This window comes from Mustelus asterias, chromosome 13, assembly GCF_964213995.1.
Source record: "Mustelus asterias chromosome 13, sMusAst1.hap1.1, whole genome shotgun sequence".
Lineage (NCBI taxonomy): Eukaryota > Metazoa > Chordata > Chondrichthyes > Carcharhiniformes > Triakidae > Mustelus > Mustelus asterias.
The window spans coordinates 49,615,473-49,639,238 of record NC_135813.1 but is presented as its reverse complement, the minus strand read 5'-3'; the positions used below and the strand labels follow the sequence as shown (position 1 = coordinate 49,639,238).

Sequence of the window (23,766 nt, the reverse complement as noted above, 5' to 3'; positions counted from 1 at the left end):
GTTTCTGCTCAATTGCTTTTGGTGAATTGTTTATTTGGAGCTGTGAATCTGCTCATCCACAGTTTCCAGCTTCTCACCATTCAGAACAATTCTCTGCTCCATCTTTCCTGGGTCCAGAATGGATGAGCTCACACTTTGGCACAATAAACTGCAGCTCTCACAGGCCCAGTCACTGAATCCATCGACATCCCTTTGTAACCTACTGTTCTCATCCACACTAATTACTGTGACACCAAACATAGTATTGTCAGTAAATTTAGATATACAAATCTACAGCCAAGTCATGATATCATTATATATCATTAGATGTTAATTTGAATTGAGACAATGTGCAAGGGGTACAGTGAAAAGACAAGGGAATGGCACTAAGTCATAATGTTCATTTGAAGAGCTGGTGCAGAGACAATGGGTCAAATGGCCTCCTTCTGCACCATAACAATTGTAATTCTGATTCATTTGTAGATATAGTGAAAAGCTGCAGCCTCAGTACAGGTCCCAGTGGGTTCCTAACCACAGAACGCTGGTGCACCATGAAGTGTGCCACGAAATAAGGTTCAAAATTCAGGTAAATAAATTAAAACTAACCTTTGTTTTCAGCCCCGTGGTCAGCCTCCCTTGCCTGTGCCAGCCGGGAAACGGCCGCACATGCACTCTTTAGATCTTTTTACATCACGCATGCGCATGGGCCTGATCAACATTAAATTCTGAACCTCCCAGCTCCCAGCCAGGGAATGTGCAGGATGCCCAAGACTCCTCGGGATTTGGAAATGTTAAACACAAAGGTGAAGATAAAAGCCCCAGGCACCTGCACAAAAAGCAATAACTCAAAAGGAGTGCAAAAACCCTGGGAGAAGTAAAAAAACAGGAGAGAGAAATTAAAAAAGCAAGGAAAGTAGAGAGAGATATGAAACAGGAACCAATAAAGTGAAGGAGAAAATGGTTCCACCTAGAGATAGAACTGCAAGGAGCAGACCTCAAGTGAGGTGGGCTCAGAAGAAGCCCAAGGAGTTGAAGAGACCCCAAAAGAACTCCGAAGATCCAAGAAGGTAACCAAAGGTTGGTAACTCCCTGCTGTGTTGTGCTGGAGCAAGGGTACAACTTTGGAGCAGTAGTATTCTGCTTGGCACGGCCAAAGAGCTGAGATTGTGCTTGTAAATTGAAGCTTGAGAGCATTCCTTGTGTAGTGTGGTGCGTTTGACCACAGCTTGCCTGGATAAGTTCTAGAACATAGAATATTACAGCGCAGTACAGGCCCTTCAGCCCTCGATGTTGCGCCGATCTGTGAAACCAATCTAAAGCCCATCTAGCCTACACTATTCCAATATCATCCATATGTTTATCCAATGACCCTTTAAATGCCCTTAAAGTTGACGAGTTCACTACTGTTGCAGGCAGGGCATTCCATGCCCTTACTACTCTCTGAGTAAAGAACCTATCTCTGACATCTGTCCTATATCTATCACCCCTCAATTTAAAGCTATGTCCCCTCGTGCTAGCCATCACCATCCGAGGGAAAAGGCTCTCACTGTCCACCCTATCTAATCCTCTGATCATCTTGTATGCCTCTATTAAGTCACCTCTTAACCTTCTTCTCTCGAACGAAAACAGCCTCAAGTCACTAAGCCTTTCCTCATAAGACCTTCCCACCATACCAGGCAACATCCTGGTAAATCTCCTCTGCACCCTTTCCAATGCTTCCACATCCTTCCTATAATGCGGCGACAGAACTGTACGCAATACTCCAAGTACAGCCACACCAGAGTTTTGTACAGCTGCAACATGGCATCATGGCTCCGAAACTCAATCCCTCTACCAATAAAAGCTAACACACTGTACGCCTTCTGAACAACCCTATCAACCTGGGTGCCAACTATCAAGGATCTATGCACATGGACACCAAGATCTCTCTGCTCATCCACACTACCAAGTATCTTACCATTAGCCCAGTACTCTGTATTCTTGTTACTCCTTCCAAAGTGAATCACCTCACACTTTTCCGCATTAAACTGCATTTGCCACCTCTCAGCCCAGCTCTGCAGCTTACCTATGTCCCTCTGTAACTTGCAACATCCTTCCGCACTGTCCACAACTCCACCGACTTTACTGTCATCCGCAAATTTACTAACCCATCCTTCTACGCCCTCATCCAGGTCATTTATAAAAATGACAAACAGCAGTTTGTCATTTGGGGCAGTGGCCCCAAAACAGATCCTTGTGGTACACAAAGAACAAAGAACAGTACAGCACAGGAAACAGGCCCTTCGGCCCTCCAAGCCTGTGCCGCTCCTTGGTCCAACTAGACCAATCGTTTGTATTCCTCCATTCCCAGGCTGCTCATGTGACTATCCAGGTACGTCTTAAACGATGTCAGCGTGTCTGCCTCCACCACCCTACTTGGCAGCGCATTCCAGGCCCCCACCACCCTCTGTGCAAAAAAACATCCCTCTAATATCCGAGTTATACTTCGCCCCTCTCACCTTGAGCCCGTGACCCCTCGTGATCGTCACTTCTGATCTGGGAAAAAGCTTCCCACCGTTCACCACTACTAGTAACTGAACTCCAGGATGAACATTTCCCATCAACCACCACCCTCTGTCTTCTTACAACTCGCCAATTTCTGATCCAAACCGCTAAATCACCCTCAATCCCATGCCTCCGTATTTTCTGCAATAGCCTACCATGGGGAACCTTATCAAACGCTTTACTGAAATCCATATACACCACATCAACTGCTTTACCCTCATCCACCTCTTTGGTCACCTTCTCAAAGAACTCAATAAGGTTTGTGAGGCACGACCTACCTTTCACAAAACCGTATTGACTATCCCTAATCAAATTGTTCCTTTCTAGATGATTATAAATCCTATCTCTTATAATCCTTTCCAAAACTTTGCCCACAACAGAAGTAAGGCTCACTGAGGAATACAGAGTAGGAAAGAACTCAAACGGGGAGTTAGAAGGGCAAAAAGAGGTCACGGAATGTTCTTGGCAGACAGGATTAAGGAGAATCCAAAGGCATTTTATTCATATGTTAGGAACAAAAGAGTTGTCATGGAAAAAGTCGGACCTCTCAGGGACAAAGGAGGGGAATTATGCTTAGAACCCAAGGGAATAGGGGAGATCCTAAATGATTATTTTGCATCGGTATTCACAAAGGAGAGGGACTTGTTGACTGGGAGTGTCTCAGAGGGAGGTGTTGACCCGTTAGAGAGAATCTCCATTACAAGGGAGGAAGCGTTAGGTTTTTTAGGTAACATTAAAACTGACAAATCCCCAGGGCCTGATGGCATCTATCCTAGACTGCTCAGGGAGACAAGAGGTGTAATTGCTGGGCCTCTGACGGAAATCTTTGTCTCTTCATTGGACACAGGTGAGGTCCCTGAGGATTGGAGGATAGCGAATGTGGTACCGTTATTTAAGAAGGGTAGCAGGGATAACCCGGGTAATTATAGGCCAGTGAGCTTGACGTCCGCGGTAGGGAAGTTGTTGGAGAGGATTCTTAGAGACAGGATGTATGCGCATTTAGAACGGAACAATCTCATTAGTGACAGACAGCAGGATTTTGTAAGAGGGAGGTCGTGCCTTACAAATTTGGTGGAGTTTCTTGAGGAAGTGACAAAAACGGTTGATGAAGGAAGGGCCGTGGATGTCGTCTATATGGATTTCAGTAAGGCATTTGACAAAGTCCCACATGGCAGGTTGGTTAAGAAGGTTAAGGCTCATGGGATACAAGGAGAGGTGGCTAGATGGGTAGAAAACTGGCTTGGCCACAGGAGACAGAGGGTAGCAGTCGAAGGGTCTTTTTCCGGCTGGAGGTTTGTGACCAGTGGTGTTCCCCAGGGCTCTGTACTGGGACCTCTGCTATTTGTGATATATATAAATGATTTGGAAGAAGGTGTAACTGGTGTTATCAGCAAGTTTGCGGATGACACGAAGATGGCTGGACTTGCGGATAGCGATGAACATTGTCGGACGATACAGCAGGATATAGATAGGCTGGAAAATTGGGCGGAGAAATGGCAGATGGAATTTAATCCAGATAAATGCGAAGTGATGCATTTTGGAGGAACTAATGTAGGGGGAGTTATACAATAAATGGCAGAGTCATCAAGAGTATAGAAACACAGAGGGACCTAGGTGTGCAAGTCCACAAATCCTTGAAGGTGGCAGCACAGGTGGAGAAGGTGGTGAAGGCGGCATATGGTATGCTTGTCTTTACAGGATGGGGTATAGAGTATAAAAGCTGGAGTCTGATGTTGCAGCTGTATAGAATGCTGGTTGGGCCACATTTGGAGTACTGCGTCCAGTTCTGGTCGCCGCACTACCAGAAGGTCGTGGAGGCTTTAGAGAGAGTGCAGAGAAGGTTTACCAGGATGTTGCCTGGTATGGAGGGTCTTAGCTATGAGGAGAGATTGGGTAAACTGGGCTTGTTCTCCCTGGAAAGACGGAGAATGAGGTGTACAAAATTATGAAGGGTATAGATAGGATGAACAGTGGGAAGCTTTTTCCCAGGTCAGAGGTGACGATCACGAGCTCAAGGTGAGAGGGGCGAGGTATAACTCAGATATCAGAGGGACGTATTTTACACAGAGAGTGGTAGGGGCCTGGAATGCGCTGCCAAGTAGGGTGGTGGAGGCAGACACACTGGCATAGTTTAAGACTTACCTGGATAGTCACATGAGCAGTCTGGGAATGGAGGGATACAAACGAATGGTCTAGTTGGACCAATGAGCAGCACAGGCTTGGAGGGCCGAAGGGCCTGTTTCCTGTGCTGTACTGTTCTTTGTTCTTTGGTCTATAATTACCAGGGTTGTCTCTACTCCCCTTCTTGACTTCATAGTGTAAGATCAATCTGGCCCTTCGGCAGGAAAAAATGGCAAGTGAGTGGATTGAGATGTTCAAATTGCATCAGCAAATCCTGCTGGCAAAAACTATACTCAACCTCATCCCCACACATCTTAAAACACTACAAGAAAAGTCTGAATGCTACTTTCCCTCGACAAGTATGGAAGACTTTGACTGGATACGCGATCCATTTAGTTCTCTTTCTTTTGAATCATTAAACACAAGGTCATTAAAAGAACAGGAGAAATTCGCGGGGGTCAGGTTGGATCGTGTACAGAATTTAAAGTTTGCAGAGATGCTTCTGGACATATTTTGATTGGTTATGGGACAAGAATCTCCATCTGTTACAGATTGTGCTATCGCAATACTCTTACTGTTGCCCACAATGTACCTGTGAGAGTTGGCACTCTCGTCACTGGCTAAGGGAGCACCAGTCATTGGAACAAGACCTGCTGAGAGTTGCACTGTCATCAGTTCCTCTCCAGATCAAGAGAGTCTGCTCACAGAGGCAGGCATGATGTGGAGATCATGTGAAGACATGTGAAGACATGTGAAGACATGTGAAGACATGTGAAGACATGTGAAGACATGTGAAGACATCATCCGAAGGGGCTTGGGGCTCCAAAAGCTTGTGTGGCTTTTGCTACCAAATAAACCTGTTGGACTTTAACCTGGTGTTGTTAAACTTCTTACACAGAGGCAGGCCCAGACGTCATGGTAACATGCCAATAAGATACCGCTCACAGCATTTCCTGCACTTATCTATTTTCCCATTGAGAAATACAGACTTAAAACTGTAAATAATTGAAATCTTGCACATAAATTGTGCACACGTTCAATAAAACATTTTGTAATTGGAATGCAGCTGGTGATAAAGCTCTTTCATTGTAAACTTCTTAAACAAGTGGAAATGGTGTTAGATGGTGACTTGACTTGTTTTTAGGAGGTTTTCGAAAGCAGTTGAGCTGGAGAAAATAGGAGGTGTACCTCCAAGTGTTTTATAGTATAAAGGTGTGCCACAGCATATAAAAGGTTGGGAACCATGGCCCTAGAGGACATCACCAGTCACACCTTGACAATTAACCCCACTCTCTGTCTCCTATCTGTGAAGTAATCCCATGTTCCACAGGCTGCCTCCAAAACTGTGCAATCTCATTTCTGAATTCACAGTTTCTGGCATGGAAACTTGTAGAATGCCTTCACATAAATTTCAAAGACACTCTTTTATTTACCATAACATTTATCTCCTCAAGAAATTCAATTGCTTCATTGGACATGAATTACCCCTTTACAAATCTACACACTCTCTGTGATCAAATCATACTCAACTCGTGCATATCGTTCAGTCACTCTGTACATTGCAGTAACTGCCCCACAACTGACCTTTGGTTATCAGGCTCTGACTTCGCAATTCCTCTCTGTTAAAACAGTGGCAAGCACCACTGCCTCTCAGTGACAGAGATCTGGGTTCAATTCCAGCCTCGAGTGACTGTCTGTGTGGAGTTTGTATGTTCTTCCTGTGTCTGCGTGGGTTTTCTCCCACGGTCCAAAGATGTGTGGGTTAGGTTGATTGGCCATGCTAAATTGATCCATAGTGTCAGGGGGATTGGCAGGGTAAATACGTGGGGTTACAGGATAGGGCCTGAGTGGGATTGTGGTTGGTGCAGACTCGATGGGCCAAATGGCCTCCTTCTGAACTGTAGTGATTCTCTTCTACAAGAAAATACTGGAGTGATATTGGTGATTTTCCAATTCATTGGGACAATTCCTGAAGTGTGGGTGCTTGGAAGATTGTCACTAAAGCATCAACCCTCATCTATTTCTTTTAATACTTTAGATGGCAATCATTGGGTCCAGGGCAATATTCCTTCTAAGCTGGGTACTGTGGGAGGTGAGGGAAGAGATTGCAGAGCCTCTGGCGATGATCTTTGCGACGTCGATGGAAACGGGAGAGGTTCCGGAGGATTGCGGATGTGGTTCCTATGTTCAAGAAAGGGAATAGGGATAGCCCAGGAAATTACCGACCAGTGAGTCTAACCTCAGTGGTTGGTAAGTTGATGGTGAAGATCCTGAGGGACAGGATTAATGAACATTTAGAGAAGTTTAGTATGCTCAAAAGTAGTCAGCACGGCTTTGTCAAAGGCAAATCGTGCCTTACGAGCCTGGTGGAGTTCTTTGAAAATGTGACTAAACACATTGACGAAGGAAAAGTGGTAGATGTGGTTTACATGGACTTCAGCAAGGCGTTCGATAAGGTCCCCCATGCAAGACTTCTCGAGAAAGTGAAAGGGCATGGGAAACAAGGGGCCGTTGCCTTGTGGATCCAGAACTGGCTTGCCTGCAGAAGGCAGAGTGGTTGTAGATGGGTCGTTTTCTGAATGGAGGTCGGTCACCAGTGGAGTGCCCCAGGGATCTGTTCTGGGACCCTTGCTGTTTGTCATTTTCATAAATGACCTGGATGAGGAAGTGGAGGGATGGGTTGGTAAGTTTGCCGACGACACGAAGGTTGGTGGGGTTGTGGATAGTTTAGAGGGATGTCAGAAGCTGCAGCGTGACATAGATAGGATGCAAGACTGGGCGGAGAAGTGGCAGATGGACTTCAACCCAGATAAATGTGTAGTGGTCCATTTTGGCAGGTCAAATGGGATGAAGGAGTATAATATCAAGGGTAAGACTCTTAGCAGTGTAGAGGATCAGAAGGACCTTGGGGTCCGGGTCCATAGGACTCTGAAATCGGCCTCGCAGGTAGAGGAGGTGGTTAAGAAGGCGTATGGTGTGCTGGCCTTCATCAATCGAGGGATTGAGTTCAGGAGTCGGGAGATAATGATGCAGCTTTATAGGACCCTCATCAGACCCCACTTGGAGTACTGTGCTCAGTTCTGGTTGCCTCATTACAGGAGGGATTGGAAATGATTGAAAGGGTGCAGAGAAGATTTACAAGGATGTTGCCTGGATTGGTTGGCATGCCTTATGAGGATAGGTTGAGGGAGCTCGGTCTTTTCTCCTTGGAGAGACGAAGGATGAGAGGTGACCTGATAGAGGTGTACAAGATGTTGAGAGGTATAGATCGGGTGGATTCTCGGAAGCTTTTTCCCAGGGCTGAAATGGCTGCGATGAGAGGACACAGGTTTAAGGTGTTGGGGGGTAGATACAGAGGAGATGTCAGGGGTAAGTTTTTCACTCCATAGAACCATAGAAAATTACAGCTCAGAAACAGGCCTTTTGGCCCTTCTTGTCTGTGCCGAACCATTTTTTGCCTAGTCCCACTGACCTGCACTTGGACCATATCCCTCCACACCCCTCTCATCCATGAACCCGTCCAAGTTTTTCTTAAATGTTAAAAGTGACCCCGCATTTACCACTTTATCTGGCAGCTCATTCCACACTCCCACCACTCTCTGCGGGAAGAAGCCCCCCCCTAATATTCCCTTTAAACTTTTCTTCTTTTACCCTTAACCCATGCCCTCTGGTTTTTTTCTCCCCTAGCCTCAGCGGAAAAAGCCTGCTTGCATTCACTCTATACCCATCAAAATCTTATACACCTCTATCAAATCTCCCCTCAATCTTCTACACTCCAGGGAATAAAGTCCCAACCTATTCAATCTCTCTCTGTAACTCAGCTTCTCAAGTCCTGGCAACATCCTTGTGAACCTTCTCTGCACTCTTTCAACCTTATTTACATCCTCCCTGTAACTAGGTGACCAAAACTGTACACAATACTCTAAATTCGGCCTCACCAATGCCTTATATAACCTTACCATAACACTCCAACTTTTATACTCGATACTCCGATTTATAAAGGCCAATGTACCAAAGGCACTCTTTACGACCCTATCCACCTGTGACGTCACTTTTAGGGAATTCTGTACCTGTATTCCCAGATCCCTCTGTTCAACTGCACTCTTCAGAGTCCTACCATTTACCCTATACGTTCTACTTTGGTTTGTCCTTCCAATGTGCAATATCTCACACTTGTCTGCGTTAAATTCCATTTGCCATTTTTCAGCCCATTTTTCTACTTGGTCCAAATCCCTCTGCAAGCTTTGAAAACCTTCCTCACTGTCCACTCCACTTCCAATCCTTGTATCATCAGCAAACTTGCTGATCCAATTTACCACATTTACCAAACTTGCTGAACCAATTTACCACACTCAGAGGGTGGTGGGTGAGTGGAATCGGCTGCTGTCAGCGGTGGTGGAGGCAAACTCGATAGGGTCTTTTAAGAGACTTCTGGATGAGTACATGGGACTTAATAGGATTGAGGGTTATATGTAAGCCTATATCTAAGCCTAGGTAGGTAGGGACATGACCGGCGCAACTTGTGGGCCGAAGGGCCTGTTTGTGCTGTATTTTTTCTATGTTCTAAGCTAATAAGAAGTCTCACAACACCATGTTAAAGTCCAACAGGTTTATTTGGTAGCACAACATGTTGGACTTTAACCTGGTGTTGTGAGACTTCTCACTGTGTTTACCCCAGTCCAACGCCGGCATCTCCACATCCTTCTAAGCTATGCAACTTTGCAGCATGCCCAAGCACAAGCTGCACTAAATTAGATGGTATGAATTGCCATGTAAAAATGAGCTAATAGATTGATTCCTGGGCTTTGTCTTTCTCTAATCTCAGTCGCTTCTCCATCACCTGTGTTTTTTCCCATTCAATTGAATCGGCTTAGTTCCTGCTGTTGATTTATATTCAGTTTTCTTCATATCTCTGCTATTCTACCCTCATCCTCGACTGTGAAGACCAATATGCACAGTAACTATTTCTGAAGTCTGCTATTTCCTGATTTCAGCAGCACCTGTCTGTAGAGCACACGCAGTACTTTCAGCCGCTTCCCTTTTAATATATTTGTAAAAACGGCAATGCTGCCCATGATCCACAACTTTTCCTTTAGTTTTCTTTCTGCCATTATAGATTCCTAGGATGGTTGCAGTTCAAAAGGAGGCCATTCAGCCCACCATATCTGTACTGGCACTCTGCAAGCGTAATTCATTTAATGCCACTCCTTTTCCAAATAGCCGCACAAATTGTTCCCCTTCAGCTGTCTTCGCCTCACTCCCAAGCAGAGCATTCAGTTTCTAATCACTCTGCCTCAAAGGGTTTGCTCTTGTGTGGCCATTGCTTCTTTTGCCCATCGCTTTAAATTAGTGTGCTCTGGATGTTGATCTTCCACCAATGGGAGCAGTTTCGCCTTATTCTGTCCAGATCCTTGCGATTTTGAATATCTCTATCAAATCTCCTCTCAACCTTCTCATCTCCAAAGAGAGAAGCCCCAGCTTCTCCAATCTATCTGCATCACTGAAGGCTCTCATAGAATCATACAGTGCAGAAGAGGCCCTTCAGCCCATCGAGTCTGCACCAACATGTGAGGTACACCTGAACTTCCACTTAATCCCATCTACCAGCACTTGGCCCATAGCCCTGAATGTTATGTCATGCCAAGTGTTGAGCCAGGTGTTTTTTAAAGGATGTGAGGCAACCGCTTCTACCTTCCTCCCAGGCAACGCATTCCAGACCGTCACCACTCTCTGGGTAAAAAAGGTTTTTCCTCATATCCCCCCTGAACCTCCTGCCCCTCACCATGACTGACCCTTCAACTCAAAGTAATTTTCATGAATCTCTGTAGCCTCTCTAATGCCTTCACATTCTTCTTAATGTGTGGTGCCCAGAACCAGACACTAATAGAGTTGAGGCTGAACCACTGGTTAATGCCGATTTATCATAATTCTATCGTAACACATATTCATCATGTATCAGTCATCTGCATATCTAGAACACTGCCCAATTACTTATCTTTTCCATCCAGTGCTACGGTCCTGTTACTTTATTTCTATCTGTCCCAGTCTGGGGGATTTCTACAGCTCTTTGCCTTCATATAATCCTTTCTAATTGGATGATACTGTTTCTCATTTCCCTGTTAACCAGGGCTGCTTAATGACATACATACATGGAGCTCTTACCCTTTCAACATGTATACAAACCTTGATTTTTACCAAGTACTTCCTTCAACACCTCCCACTGCTCCTCTGTAATTTTATCTGCTAACAGAACTGACAATAGTTCTATTGTGTTCAATTTCTGTTTTAACTGAATTGAAAACTTGGGGAGAACTCACCCTCCTCACTTGCAAAGCTAATATTGAAGGTTACCGCCACCGTTAACTGGGTGTCCCCTGCCTAGTTTTGGTTCTTATTCATCATTAAAGTTAAGTTGGTTCATGAACATATTGTTCCAGAAAATTGTCTCAAATACACTCTCGGGCAGGGAGGAATGAATAATCTGGCTGTGGCTGTCACAGTGAGACAGGGTAAATGTTACTGAATTTTGGACAAGTGAAGCTAACAGAGGGAGGAAAATGGGCGACGTGGGAAAATTAACTCAAGAAATGAGAAAACTGTGGATAAAGGTTTCTTGGCATGGCTGCAATGATAGAATCAAACATATTTGGTGGTGGCCACAATAAATAATAGGAGCATCCCTCCTGGTCAGATAGGCCATCGAACTTTTACATGGTGTCTAGGAATGGACAGGGGTGAAAAGTAGAGGTGTCATCTATTGCATGCGCTTGGTGCTCAATTCTTTGGGCAGGAGTCCTTCCCCTGTTCAATAGATCGTTTCACACATCTCCAATACTCTCAAAAGGATATCAGAAAGAAATGGGAGTAGGAGTAGGCCATCCAGCCCTTCAAGCCTGCATCACCATTCAGTGGGATCATGGTTGATCTTTTACTTCAACACCATTTTCCTGCACTATCCCCCATATCTCTCGATGCTTTTAATGTGTAGAAATCTATCGATCTCAGTCTTGAACCTTCTCAATGATTAAGCTTCCACAACCCACTGGGGTAGAGAATTCCAAAGATTCACCACCCTCAGGTGAAGAAATTCCACCTCAACTCAGTCTTAAGTGGCCTACCCCTTATTCCAAGACTGTGTCCCCTAGTTTGAGACACCCTCCCAGCCAGGAGAAACATCCTTCCTACGTTACTTCAGCGAGTCCCGTAAGAATTTTGTATGTTTGAATGAAATTACCTTCTCATCTTGCCTTTTTGTCCTTTGGGATGTTTTTGGCTTGTGCCATTTTTCAAAGAGTGATGGAGAACATCCTTCAAGGGGTGCCCAGGGTGGCAGTTTACCTGGATGACATTTTAATCCCAGGAGCTATTGCAAAGGAACATTTAGAGAGTTTGGAGGAGTCTTATGGTGTTTTTCTGATACTGGCGTCTGATTGAAAAGGGTAAATTTTGTGTTCCAAGTCAACTAGGTAATGTAACTCGGGAACAGAGTTGACAAGGATGGATTACACCCTGTTGAAAAGGTGAAGGCCATTAAATGGGCTTCGATTCCAAGGAACACAATGGAGTTGAAGTCCTTCCTTGGTCTCATAAATTACTACGGAAAACTGATAATGAACTTGATAACCTGCTGGCATACCTCCATGCAAGTCCATAAGACATAGGAGTAGAATTAGGCCACTCGGCCCATTGGGTCTTCTCCGCCATTCAATCATGGCTGATATTTTTCTCATCCCCATTCCCCTGCCTTTTCCCCATAACCCCTGATCCCCTTATTAATCAAGAACCTATCTATCTCTGTCTTAAAGACACTCAATGACCTGGCCTCCACAGCCTTCTGCTGCAAAGAGTTCCACAGATTCACCATTCTCTGGCTGAAGAAATTTCTCCTCATCTCTGTTTTAAAGGATTGTCCCTTTAGCCCAAGGTTGTGCCATCTGGTTCTAGTTTTTTCTACCAGTGGAAACATCCTCACCATGTCCACTCTATCCAGGCCTCGCAGTATCCTTTACGTTTCAACAAGATCCCCCCTAACCCTTCTAAACTCCAACGAGTACAGACCCAGAGTCCTCAACCATTCCTCATACCACCGTAGTGGGTCGGATCTCAAACAATGATGAGACAGAGTACAGGAATAAGATACAGAATCTGGTGAACTGGTGCGGCAACAATAATCTCTCCCTCAATGTCAACAAAACGAAGGAGATTGTCATCGATTTCAGGAAACCTATAGGAGAACATGCCCCTGTCCACATCAACGGGGACGAAGTAGAAAGGGTCGAGAGTTTCATGTTTTTAGGTGTCCAGATCACCAACAATCTGTCCTGGTCCCCCCATGCCGACATTATAGTGAAGAAAGCCCACCAACGCTTCTACTTTCTCAGAAGACTAAGGAAATTTGGCATGTCAGCTACGATTCTCATCAACTTTTACAGATATGCAGAGGGCGGCACGGTGGCACAGTGGCTAGCACTGCTGCCTCAGTGTCAGGGTCCCAGGTTCAATTCTGGCCTTGGGTCACTGTCTGTGTGGAGTTTGCACATTCTCCCCATGTCTGCATGGGTTTCCTCCAGGTGCTCCGGTTTCCTCCCACAGTCTAAAGATGTGCGGATTCGGTGGATTGGTCATGCTAAATTAGCCCCCCTAGTGTTAGGGGGATTAGCAGGGTAAATGCATGGGATTGTGGGGATGGAGTCTGTGCGGGATTGTGGTCGGTGTAGACTCGATGGGCCGAATGGCCTCTTTCTGCACTGTAGATATTCTAGATGCACCATAGAAAGCATTCTTTCTGGATGTATCACAGCTTGGTATGTCTCCTGCTCTGCCCAAGGCCACAAGGAACTACAAGAGGTCGTGAATGTAGCCCAATCCATTACGCAAACCAGCCTCCCATCCATTGACTCTGTCTACACTTCCCACTGCCTCAGCAAAGCAGCCAGCATAATTAAGGGCCCCACACACCCTGGACATTCTCTCTTCCACCTTCTTCCATCGGGAAAAAGATACAAAAGTCTGAGATCTCTACCAACCAACCCAAGAAAAGCTTCTTCCCTGCTGCTGTCAGACTTTGAATGAACTTACCTTGCATTAAGTTGATCTTTCTCTACACTCTAGTATGACTGTAACACTACATTCTGCACTCTCTCCTTTCCTTCTCTACAAACGGCATGCTTTGTCTGTATAGCGCGCAAGAAACAATACTTTTCACTGTATGTTGATATATGTGACAATAGTAAATCAAATCAAATCAAACGACAAGCTTTTCATTCCAGGGATCATTCTTGTGAACCTCCTCTGGACCTTTTCCAAGGCCAGCACATCCTTCCTTCATATGAGGCCCAAAACTGCTCACAATACTCCAAATGGGGTCTGACCAGAGCCTTATACAGCCTCAGAAGTACATCCCTGCTCTTGAATTCTAGTCCTCTCGACATGAATGCTAACATTGCATTTGCCTTCCTCACTACTGACTGAGCCTGCACATTAACCTTAAGAGAATCTTGAACAAGGGCTCCCAAGTCCCTTTGTGCTTCTGATTTCCTAAGCATTTCCCCATTTAGAAAATAGTTATGCCTCCATTCTTCCTTCCAAAATGCATTACTTCACACTTTTCCACATTGTATTCCATCTGCCATTTCTTTGCCCACTCTCCTAACCTGTCCCAGTCCTTCTGCAGCCCCCCTGCTTCCTCAATACTACCTGTCCCTCTACATATCTTTGTATCATCTGCAAACTTAGCAATGGGCGACACGGTAGCACAGTGGTTAGCACTGCTGCTTCACAGCTCCAGGGACCTGGGTTCGATTCCCGGCTCGGGTCACTGTCTGTGTGGAGTTTGCACATTCTCCTCGTGTCTGCGTGGGTTTCCTCCGGGTGCTCCGGTTTCCTCCCACATTCCAAAGATGTGCACGTTAGGTTGATTGGCCATGCTTAAATTGCCCCTTAGTGTCCTGGGATGTGTAGGTTGGAGGGATTGGTGGGTAAAATGTGTAGGGATATGGGGGTAGGACCTGGGTGGGATTGTGGTCGGTGCAGACTCGATGGGCCGAATGGCCTCTTTCTGCACTGTAGGGTTTCTATGATTTCTATGAACAGTGCCTTCAGTTCCTTCCTCCAAATCATTAATGTATATTGTGAAAAGTTGTGATCCCAGCACTGACCCCTGAGGCACACCACTGGCCACCGGCTGCCATCCTGAAAAAGACCCCTTTATCCCCATTCTCTGCCTTCTGCCAATTCTCTATCTATGCCAGGATCTTATCCTTAACACTATGGGCTCTTAACTTATTTAACAGTCTCCTATGCAACACCTTGTCAAAGGCCTTCTGGAAATCTAAATAAATCACGTCCACTGGTTCTCCTTTATCTAACTTCCTTGTTACGTCCTCAAAGAACTCTTAACAGATTTGTCAGACATGACCTCCCCTTGACAAAGCCATGCTGACTCAGTCCTACTTTATCATACACTTCCGAGTACTCCGCAATCCCATCTTTAATAATGGACTCTAAGATCTTGCCAATGACCAAAGTCAGGATATCCGGCCTATAATTTCCTGTCTGCTGCCTCCCTCTCTTCTTAAACAGTGGTGTTACATTAGCTACTTTCCAGTCCTCTGGGACCCTCCCTGCCTCCAGTGATTCCCGAAAGATCACCACCAATGCCTCCAGAATTTCCTCAGCTATCTCTTTTAGAACCCTGGGGTGTAGTCCATCCGGTCCAGGTGATTTATCCACCTTCAGACCTTTCAGTTTCCCCAGAAACTTCTCCTTAGTGATGGCCACTGCACTTACCTGTGCCCTGATTCTCCTAGAGCTCTGGCATCCCACTTGTGTCTTCCACTGTGAAGACTGATGCAAAGTCACTATTCAGCTCCTCTGCCATTGCTTTGTTTCCTATTATTACTTCTCCAGCCTCATTTTCCAGTTGTCCAATGTCTATTTTTGCCTCTCTCTTACCTTTTATATATTGTAAAAAAAACTCTTCATATCTTCTTTTATATTACTAGCTAGCTTACACTCATACTTCATCTTCTCCCCCCTTACTGCTTTTTTAGTTGTCCTCTGCTCGTTTTTAGAGGCTTCCCAGTCCTCTGGCTTCCCACTAATCCTCACCACTTTGTATGCTTTTTCTTTTGCTTTTATGCTGTTCTTGACTTCCCTCGTCAGCCATGGATGCCTCGTCCTCCCCTTAGCATGTTTCCTCCTCCTTGGGATGAGTTTCTGTTGTGCCTCTTGAATAACCCCAAAAAATTCCTGCCATTGCTGTTCCACTGTCTTCCCTGCTAAGCTCCCTTTCCAATCAACTCTGGCCAGTTCGTCCTTCATATCTTCATATCTATATCACATAGTGTTAAAAAAATCAGAAATGGTCGTGGCAAATGCCACAAGAGGAAGCGTTTGCAAAAGTCAAACAACAATCGCTATCAACAAATATATTAGCCGATTATGGCCCCCTGAGACCACTCATTGTAACCTGTGACACCTCCTCCTATGGGATAGGAGCAGCATTGTCACATCATTGGGACAATGGGACAGAAAGTCCAATCGCGTACACCATCACAAACCCGGCGGATGCCGAGAGGAAGTCTGCCCAGATCGAAAAAGAAGTTTGGCCACGGTGTTCATTGCACCCTTAGGAATGGCTGGGGAGACCCTGTGTGCGAGTACATGCAGAGTGTGCTGGGCAATTTATGGGCTCCATCCTTGTCCTCAACACCCATTCAAAATGGATCAATGTGCATCGAATGGTCCCTACTACCTCTTACAATACCATCGAGAAACTCCATTAATCCTTCAGTATGGCATACTCAAGATTCTCGCAACAGAATGGGAGCCCATTTATCAGCGGGGAATTTCTGACTTTCATGAGTACAAACGGAGTAAGGCAAATCCTGCTATTAACACCTGCTCTGGTCTAATGCTTTGTTCCTTTACTTCTAACATTATCAGTTCCTTTGCCTTTTGTTCCATGACATCTTTGCCATTTAATCTCCTGCCCTCTAATCTACCCCAACCTTCCTTTTTGCTCCACCCTTTTCAACAGCACAAAACCCATCATATTTCTCCCTCTCTTCAGTTCTGAAGAGTCATATTGGACTCAAAACATTAACTTTGTTTCTCTCTCCACAGTTGCCAGCAGACCTGCAATTTTTCCAGCACTTCCTGTTAATTGAGAAGTGGAGGTTTTATCCTCATGTTTAGTTAGATGCAATGATGAGACATCTGAATAGGGTCAGAGAGACAATAAGAGAGACCACATGATGGCTGGTGGGAGAAGTGGAAAAAACAAGTGGGAATGATATTTTTCAGAGTTTGGAGAAAAGCGTTTAGTTGGTATGGAAGACAGAAAACCCCACTCAAACCTGATTTGGGTGTGCTTGATGCTAACACCAGGTGTCTAGATTCACTACTTTCATTCCTCAGCCTGAAGATTGTGTGTTCTCATTTTGAGAAAAGTAACACAGACGGCCCAATGGGAGGCAGCCCAATGGGAGGCGGGTCAACAGGAGCTCAACTCAGACTGTCAAAGATGTCTGGATCACACAGGGGTTCTCAACAGGTGTCAGCACCTGTGAAATTGTAGGCCAGCAAGAGTTAAGCAAGGATTAGAAGGAAAGAAAACAGCAGGGTTGTTGGTTTTTTTTATAAATTGCAAGTGTGTGCAATTTGTTTTCAGTGATATAGGTTTGAGAATGGTCAGCTCGCAATCTCTTACCTGACAATTGCCTTCAAGCAGGACGCACAGTAACGGTGACCACATTGTGCTTGGAATGGTCTCCTCAGGATCCCATGGCACTCAAAGCACAGGTACTTCCCTTCGACTTTTGTTGCCAAAATTTCTTTAGGAAAACCGGTGTGATTCCCCGCAGCTTGAGATTCTAATGAGTTTGGTGGGCTCCTCTCACTCCTTGCTGCCATGTGTTATAAGCTTCACACCTGGCAGCTTTTCTGAAAAGGGGAGAAGGAATAAAGCATTGTAAACTATTATAATTCAATTAGATTAGAAGAAAATATGGCACCAGAGAAAATGTCCTATTAATTTCACAGAGAATGCTTTAGATCCATGCTGTGTCTCAGATCAGTGACACACCAGTGCAGAGTGTACTGCAACAGACCAGTAATCAGTAAGTGTAACTTGTTGCACAGTTTAGTTCCAACATGCACCCACTTCACAGTGCATACAAACGCATGAAACGTGATTGCAACTATCACATAGTGAATGCAATTGAACTGTGCAAAAAAACTGCCACAGATTCTCCAAAACTAGCTTGTGATTACACCCAGGTGAAAGTATTGATATTTATGTGATTGTTGCCGGAGAACTACATGTGTGGAACACCAGACAAGGCCAGCTTTGTGTTAATTCTCCCAAAATTAATAATGCTTTGCTCAAATTGTTTTGACTCAAATGTGAAGTACGGGTACTTATGTACTGAACAGTTGCAGTATATGTGGAATATACCCCAGCAAGAGTTAGCCAAATAGCTACAGAACAAAATGTCAAAGAAAGGAAATTAATGGAGGAGAAAACACCAGCTCCCCTCTCTCCCCTGTACAAGGAGTTTTACTCTGTATCTAACCCTGTGCTGGAACTGTCCTGGAAGTGTTTGATGGGGACAGTGTAGAGGGAGCTCTGTATCTAACCGTGTTGTACCTGTGTTTGATGGGTCAGTGCAAAAGGATCATCAATCATGCCCTATCATTTGTCATTTCCTTGATTTTTGTTAGGGTACTAGATCACAAAACCCAAGGAATATTATGAAGTCAGACAAGACCCCCAACAATTTGCCATTTTGGCATCAGTGTGAGGATATATTTCATTCCAGGTGCAACTCCACTGACACATGAGTTTTTATCAAAACAAACTTCATTTAACAACACAGTTTAAGTATAACAAAAGAATTTGCTTAAAATTTGCTTAACATTTAACAACAGAATAATACTTAAACATGACAAGATACAATTTTTAACTGCTAACCTATCACTGAGTTCCAATTCGAGCAATATTCCTCTTACAGACTTAAACCCCATTTTTAAATTGAGTTAGCAAAACACAGGCATACTTGCTTGTCTCAGGTTAACAGTCCAGAGATCTCAGAGAAACCTTTTCAAAGAGAGAGAAAAGACCATTGTTTCCTTCTGGCAGTCCAGGCAGCAAACTGCTTGTATTTTTAAAATTAAACTGAAACAGTATTTCTTCCCTCCAAGCTTAGCTCCTCCCATTAACCACATGACTTGTATAGCTAGTCTGAAATCCCAGGGGAACCTAAATAAACAAAAAGGTCTATTAACTCTACAAAGAAACACATAAGGGCGACTTGATGGCACAGTTTTAGATCTGCTGCCTCACAGCGCCAGGGACACAGGGTTTGATTCCCGGCTCGGGTCACTGTCTGTGTGGAGTTTGCACATTCTCCCCGTGTCTGCGTGGGTTTCCTCCGGGTGCTACGGTTTCCTCCCACAGTCCAAAGATGTGCAGGTTAGGTTGATTGGCCAGGTTAAAAAATTGTCCCTTAGAGTCCTGGGATGCGTAGGTTAGAGGGTAAAATATGTGGGGGTAGGACCTGGGTGGGATTGTGGTCGGTGCAGACTCGATGGGCTGAATGGCCTCCTTCTGCACTGTAGGGTTTCTATGTAACTGTCCCCAAACCCTCTCAACCCATTTCAATCCTGTACCAACATTTTTCAGCTTCCCCTCTTTCCTTACCTTCTCAAACGCTCCAAAACCTCTGTTCCAGGAAACTCACTATCTACTCTGCTAATCTCCTTTCTACATAAAGTCCCTTTCCTAGCTCTCATAGGTGAGACTGGTAAAGGTTCCATAGAATCATGGAATCCTGACAGTGCAGAAGGAAGGAGTCAATTCGGCCCATCAAGTCTGCACCACAAAAATCCCACCCAGACCCCATCCCTGTAACCCCACGTGTTTACCCTGCTAGACCCGACACCAAGGAGCGATTTATCATGGCCAATCCACCTAACCTGCACAACTTTGGACATATATCCTCAGACATCCCGCTTCTGCCCTACAAAATCCCATTCCCACTGAAATACTACATAGACATGATATCTTGAGAATTATCAGCCCCTCTCCAAGCTTACTTTCCTCTCCAAAGGGCGACACGGTGGCACAGTGGTTAGCACAGCTGCCTCACAGCGCCAGGGACCCGGGTTCAATTCTGGCCTCGGGTCACTGCTTGTGTGGAGTTTACACATTCTTCCCGTGTCTGGGTAGGTTTCCTCCCAGAGTCAAATTCCCTCTACACTGCCCGCTTCAAACACTCCCAGGACAGGCACAGCATGGGGTTAGATACAGAGTAAAGCTCCCTCTACACTGCCCCATCAAACATTCCCAGGACCTGTACAACAGCACGGGTTTAGATACAGAGTAAAGATCCTTCTACACTGTCCCCATCAATCACTCCCAGGACATGTACAGCGCAGGGTGAGATACAAAGCTTTCTCTACACTGTCCCCTCAAACACTCGCAGGATAGATACAGCACAAGGTTAGAAACAGAGTAAAGCTCCCTCTGCACTGTCCCCATTAAACACGATGTGGAGATGCCGGCGTTGGACTGGGGTAAACACAGTAAGAGTTTTAACAACACCAGGTTAAAGTCCAACAGGTTTATTTGGTAGCAAATGCCATTAGCTTTCGGAGTGCTGCTCCTTCGTCAGATGGAGTGGATATCTGCTCTCAAACAGGGCATACAGAGACACAAAATCAAGTTACAGAATACTGATTAGAATGCGAATCTCTACAGCCAACCAGGTCTTAAAGATACAGACAATGTGAGTGGAGGGAGCATTAAGCACAGGTTAAAGAGATGTGTATTGTCTCCAGACAGGACAGCCAGTGAGATTCTGCAAGTCCAGGAGGCAAGTTGTGGGGGTTACAGATAGTGTGACATGAACCCAAGATCCCGGTTTAGGCCGTCCTCATGTGTGCGGAACTTGGCTGTCAGTTTCTGCTCAGCGACTCTGCGCTGCCGTGTGTCGTGAAGGCCGCCTTGGAGAACGCTTACCCGAAGAAGATCAGAGGCTGAATGCCCGTGACCGCTCAAGTGCTCCCCCCCATGAAGTGCCCACGGATAACCTCACGATGCTCCACTTCTCCAGCTTCCACCCGAAACATGTTAAAGAAGCCATCACCTATGGACAAGCACTCCGTATACACAGGATCTGCTCGGATGAGGAGGAACGCAACAGACACCTCCAGACGCTGAAAGGTGCCCTCATAAGAACAGGATATGGCACTCGACTCATCGATCGACAGTTCCGACGCGCCACAGCGAAAAACTGCACCGACCTCCTCAGAAGACAAACACAGGACACAGTGGACAGAGTACCCTTCGTCGTCCAGTACTTCCCCAGAGCGGAGAAGCTACGGCATCTCCTCCGGAGCCTTCAACATGTCATTGATGAAAACGAACATCTTGCCAAGGCCATCCCCACACCCCCACTTCTTGCCTTCAAACAACTGCACAACCTCAAACAGACCATTGTCCGCAGCAAACTACCCAGCCTTCAGGAGAACAGTGACCATGACACCACACAACCCTGCCACAGCAACCTCTGCAAGATGTGCCGGATCATCGACACAGATGCCATCATCTCACGTGAGAACACCAGCTACCAGGTACACGGTACCTACTTTTGCAACTCGGCCAACGTTGTCTACCTGATACGCTGCAGGAAAGGATGTCCCGAGGCATGGTACATTGGGGAAACTATGCAGACGCTACGACAATGGATGAATGAACACCGCTCGACAATCACCAGGCAAGACTGTTCCCTTCCTGTGGGGGAGCACTTCAGCGGTCACGGGCATTCAGCCTCTGATCTTCTTCGGATAAGCGTTCTCCAAGGCGGCCTTCACGACACACGACAGCGCAGAGTCGCTGAGCAGAAACTGATCGCCAAGTTCCGCACACATGAGGACGGCCTAAACTGGGATCTTGGGTTTATGTCACACTATCAGTAACCCCCACAGCTTGCCTCCTGGACTTGCAGAATCTCACTGGCTGTCCTGTCTGGAGACAATACACATCTCTTTAACCCGTGCTTAATGCTCCTTCCATTCACATTGTCTGTATCTTTAAGACCTGGTTGGCTGTAGAGATTCGCATTCTAATCAGTATTCTGTAACCTGATTTTGTGTCTCTGTATGCCCTGTTTGAGAGCAGATATCCACTCCATCTGACGAAGGAGCAGCGCTCCGAAAGCTAATGGCATTTGCTACCAAATAAACCTGTTGGACTTTAACCTGGTGTTGTTAAAACTCTTACCCTATTAAACACACCAGGATAGGTACAGCACGGGGTTAGATACAGAGTTAAGTTCCCTCTACACTGTCCCCTTCAAACACTGCCAGGACAGGTACAGCATGGGGTAAGATACAGGGTAAAGCTCCCTCTGCACTGTCCGCATTAAACACTCCCAGGAAGGTACAGCATGGGGTTAGATAAAGAGTAAAGCTCCCTCTGCACTGTCCCCATCAAACACTCCCAGGAGAGGTACAGCACAGGGTTAGATACAGAGTAAAACTCTCTTTCCACTGTCCCATCAAACACTGTAAGAAGTCTAACAACACCAGGTTAAAGTCCAACAGGTTTATTTGGTAGCAAAAGCCACTAGCTTTCGGAACAGGCTGTTCCTTCTGAGTTTGTGCCTTTGTGCCCTGTTTGTGATCAGAACTCCCACCCACCTGACGAAGAAACAGCCTCTTCCGAAAGCTAGTGGCTTTTGCTACCAAATAAACCTGTTGGACTTTAACCTGGTGTTGTTAGACTTCTTACTGTGTTTACCAGTCCAACACCGGCATCTCCACACCATCAAACACTCCCAGGACAGGTACAGCCTGGGGTTAGATACAGGGTAAAGCTCCCTCTTCACTGTCCCCATTAAACACTCCCAGGAAGGTACAGCATGGGGTTAGATAAAGAGTAAAGCTCCCTCTGCACTGTCCCCATCAAACACTCCCAGGAGAGGTACAGCACAGGGTTAGATACAGAGTAAACTTCCTGTACACTGTCCCCATCAAACACTCCCAGACACAGGGTGTGTGATTCCTCAGATATGCTGATCACATCAAGCACTCACCACTTGTTTATGCAAACACTTTGCTTCTCCAACATCCAGCCTGAGACTCGATTTGCTAAAACGCAAAAAAATTGAGTATCACAATGAAGCTACTGCAACCTGCATTCAGCATATAGCCATTCAGCCCTGAGCTCAGCTTTAAACCCCAAACGTACTTGTATTTGAATGCAGACCGCAGATATGGAGCCCTCACTGCAGTGTCACTTTCTCGACATGACTAATGTTCCCCATTGTCTGCTTTCAGTTTAATTTCCCTCAAAACTCCAACCTTTCCAAAACTTCGCCATTTGTAAAGCAAGGAAAGTCTGGCGTTGCTCTGGTGCCCCTCTCCTGCCAATCCTCTCCGGTGCCCCTCTCCGACACTCTCCTCCCACCGCCGCTCCCTATTTTGTACACCCCCCGCGCTCTGACAATGCTGAAGCCCCATTACCCCTCCCCTCCCGCGGCCTCGCCTCTCTCCGGCTTCTCAGGGGCAGAGAGGCCTCGGACCCTTGTTCACTGCCCCCCAGGCCCGCACTCACCCAAAGCCGCTGTCGGATGATCGGAAGCTGCAGCCGGGCTAGGGTTGGGGCGGGGCCTGGGAGCGGGCGGAGACCAGGCCTGAGAGAGCGAGAGAGGCTCAGCCCGATCCCCAAACCACAACTCCCCCAAACCAGACCCCCAATAAATCCCAATCCCCCCAGAAAGCAAAACCACACTCCCAAATCACCCCATCTCCCCAAAAACCCAACACCCCAAAACCTAACTCTCCTCCAAACCAACTTCCAAAACCCCCAAAAACCCAATACTCCAAAACTTAACTCTCCACAAAACCAACTCCCCAAAACCCCCAACCCCCTAAAAAACCAACTCCTCAAAACCCAACTCTCCACAAAACCAATTCCCCAAAACCCCAACCCCCTAAAAAACCAACTCGCCACAAAACCAAACCCCCAACCCCCCAAAACCTGAACCCCCAAAAAACCCAACTTCCATAAAAAAACTCTCCATAAAACCAAACACTCAAACCCCCCAACAATCA

At 45.9% G+C, this 23,766-nt stretch overlaps 1 protein-coding gene across 9 annotated transcripts in view; it reads right to left on the bottom strand.

Annotated features, from left to right (window-relative positions):
- Positions 1 to 23,332, bottom strand: part of LOC144502604 (TNF receptor-associated factor 2-like) — a 109,740-nt gene extending 86,408 nt beyond the window's left edge. For 2 of the 9 annotated variants that reach the window (XM_078226728.1, XM_078226734.1), the window contains exons 1-3: positions 22,901 to 23,153; positions 22,746 to 22,800; positions 17,357 to 17,589 (exon numbers count right to left, since the gene is read on the bottom strand). In XM_078226728.1, the coding sequence (XP_078082854.1) occupies positions 17,357 to 17,559 (203 nt within the window). In that variant the 5' untranslated portion in view covers positions 17,560 to 17,589; positions 22,746 to 22,800; positions 22,901 to 23,153. Of the gene's footprint in view, positions 1 to 11,878; positions 11,983 to 17,356; positions 17,590 to 18,704; positions 18,746 to 22,745; positions 22,801 to 22,900; positions 23,154 to 23,266 lie in introns of those variants that run through there. The other 7 variants (XM_078226730.1, XM_078226729.1, XM_078226736.1 and 4 more) reach the window with 7 other exon arrangements.
- Positions 23,333 to 23,766: the final 434 nt, after the last annotated feature.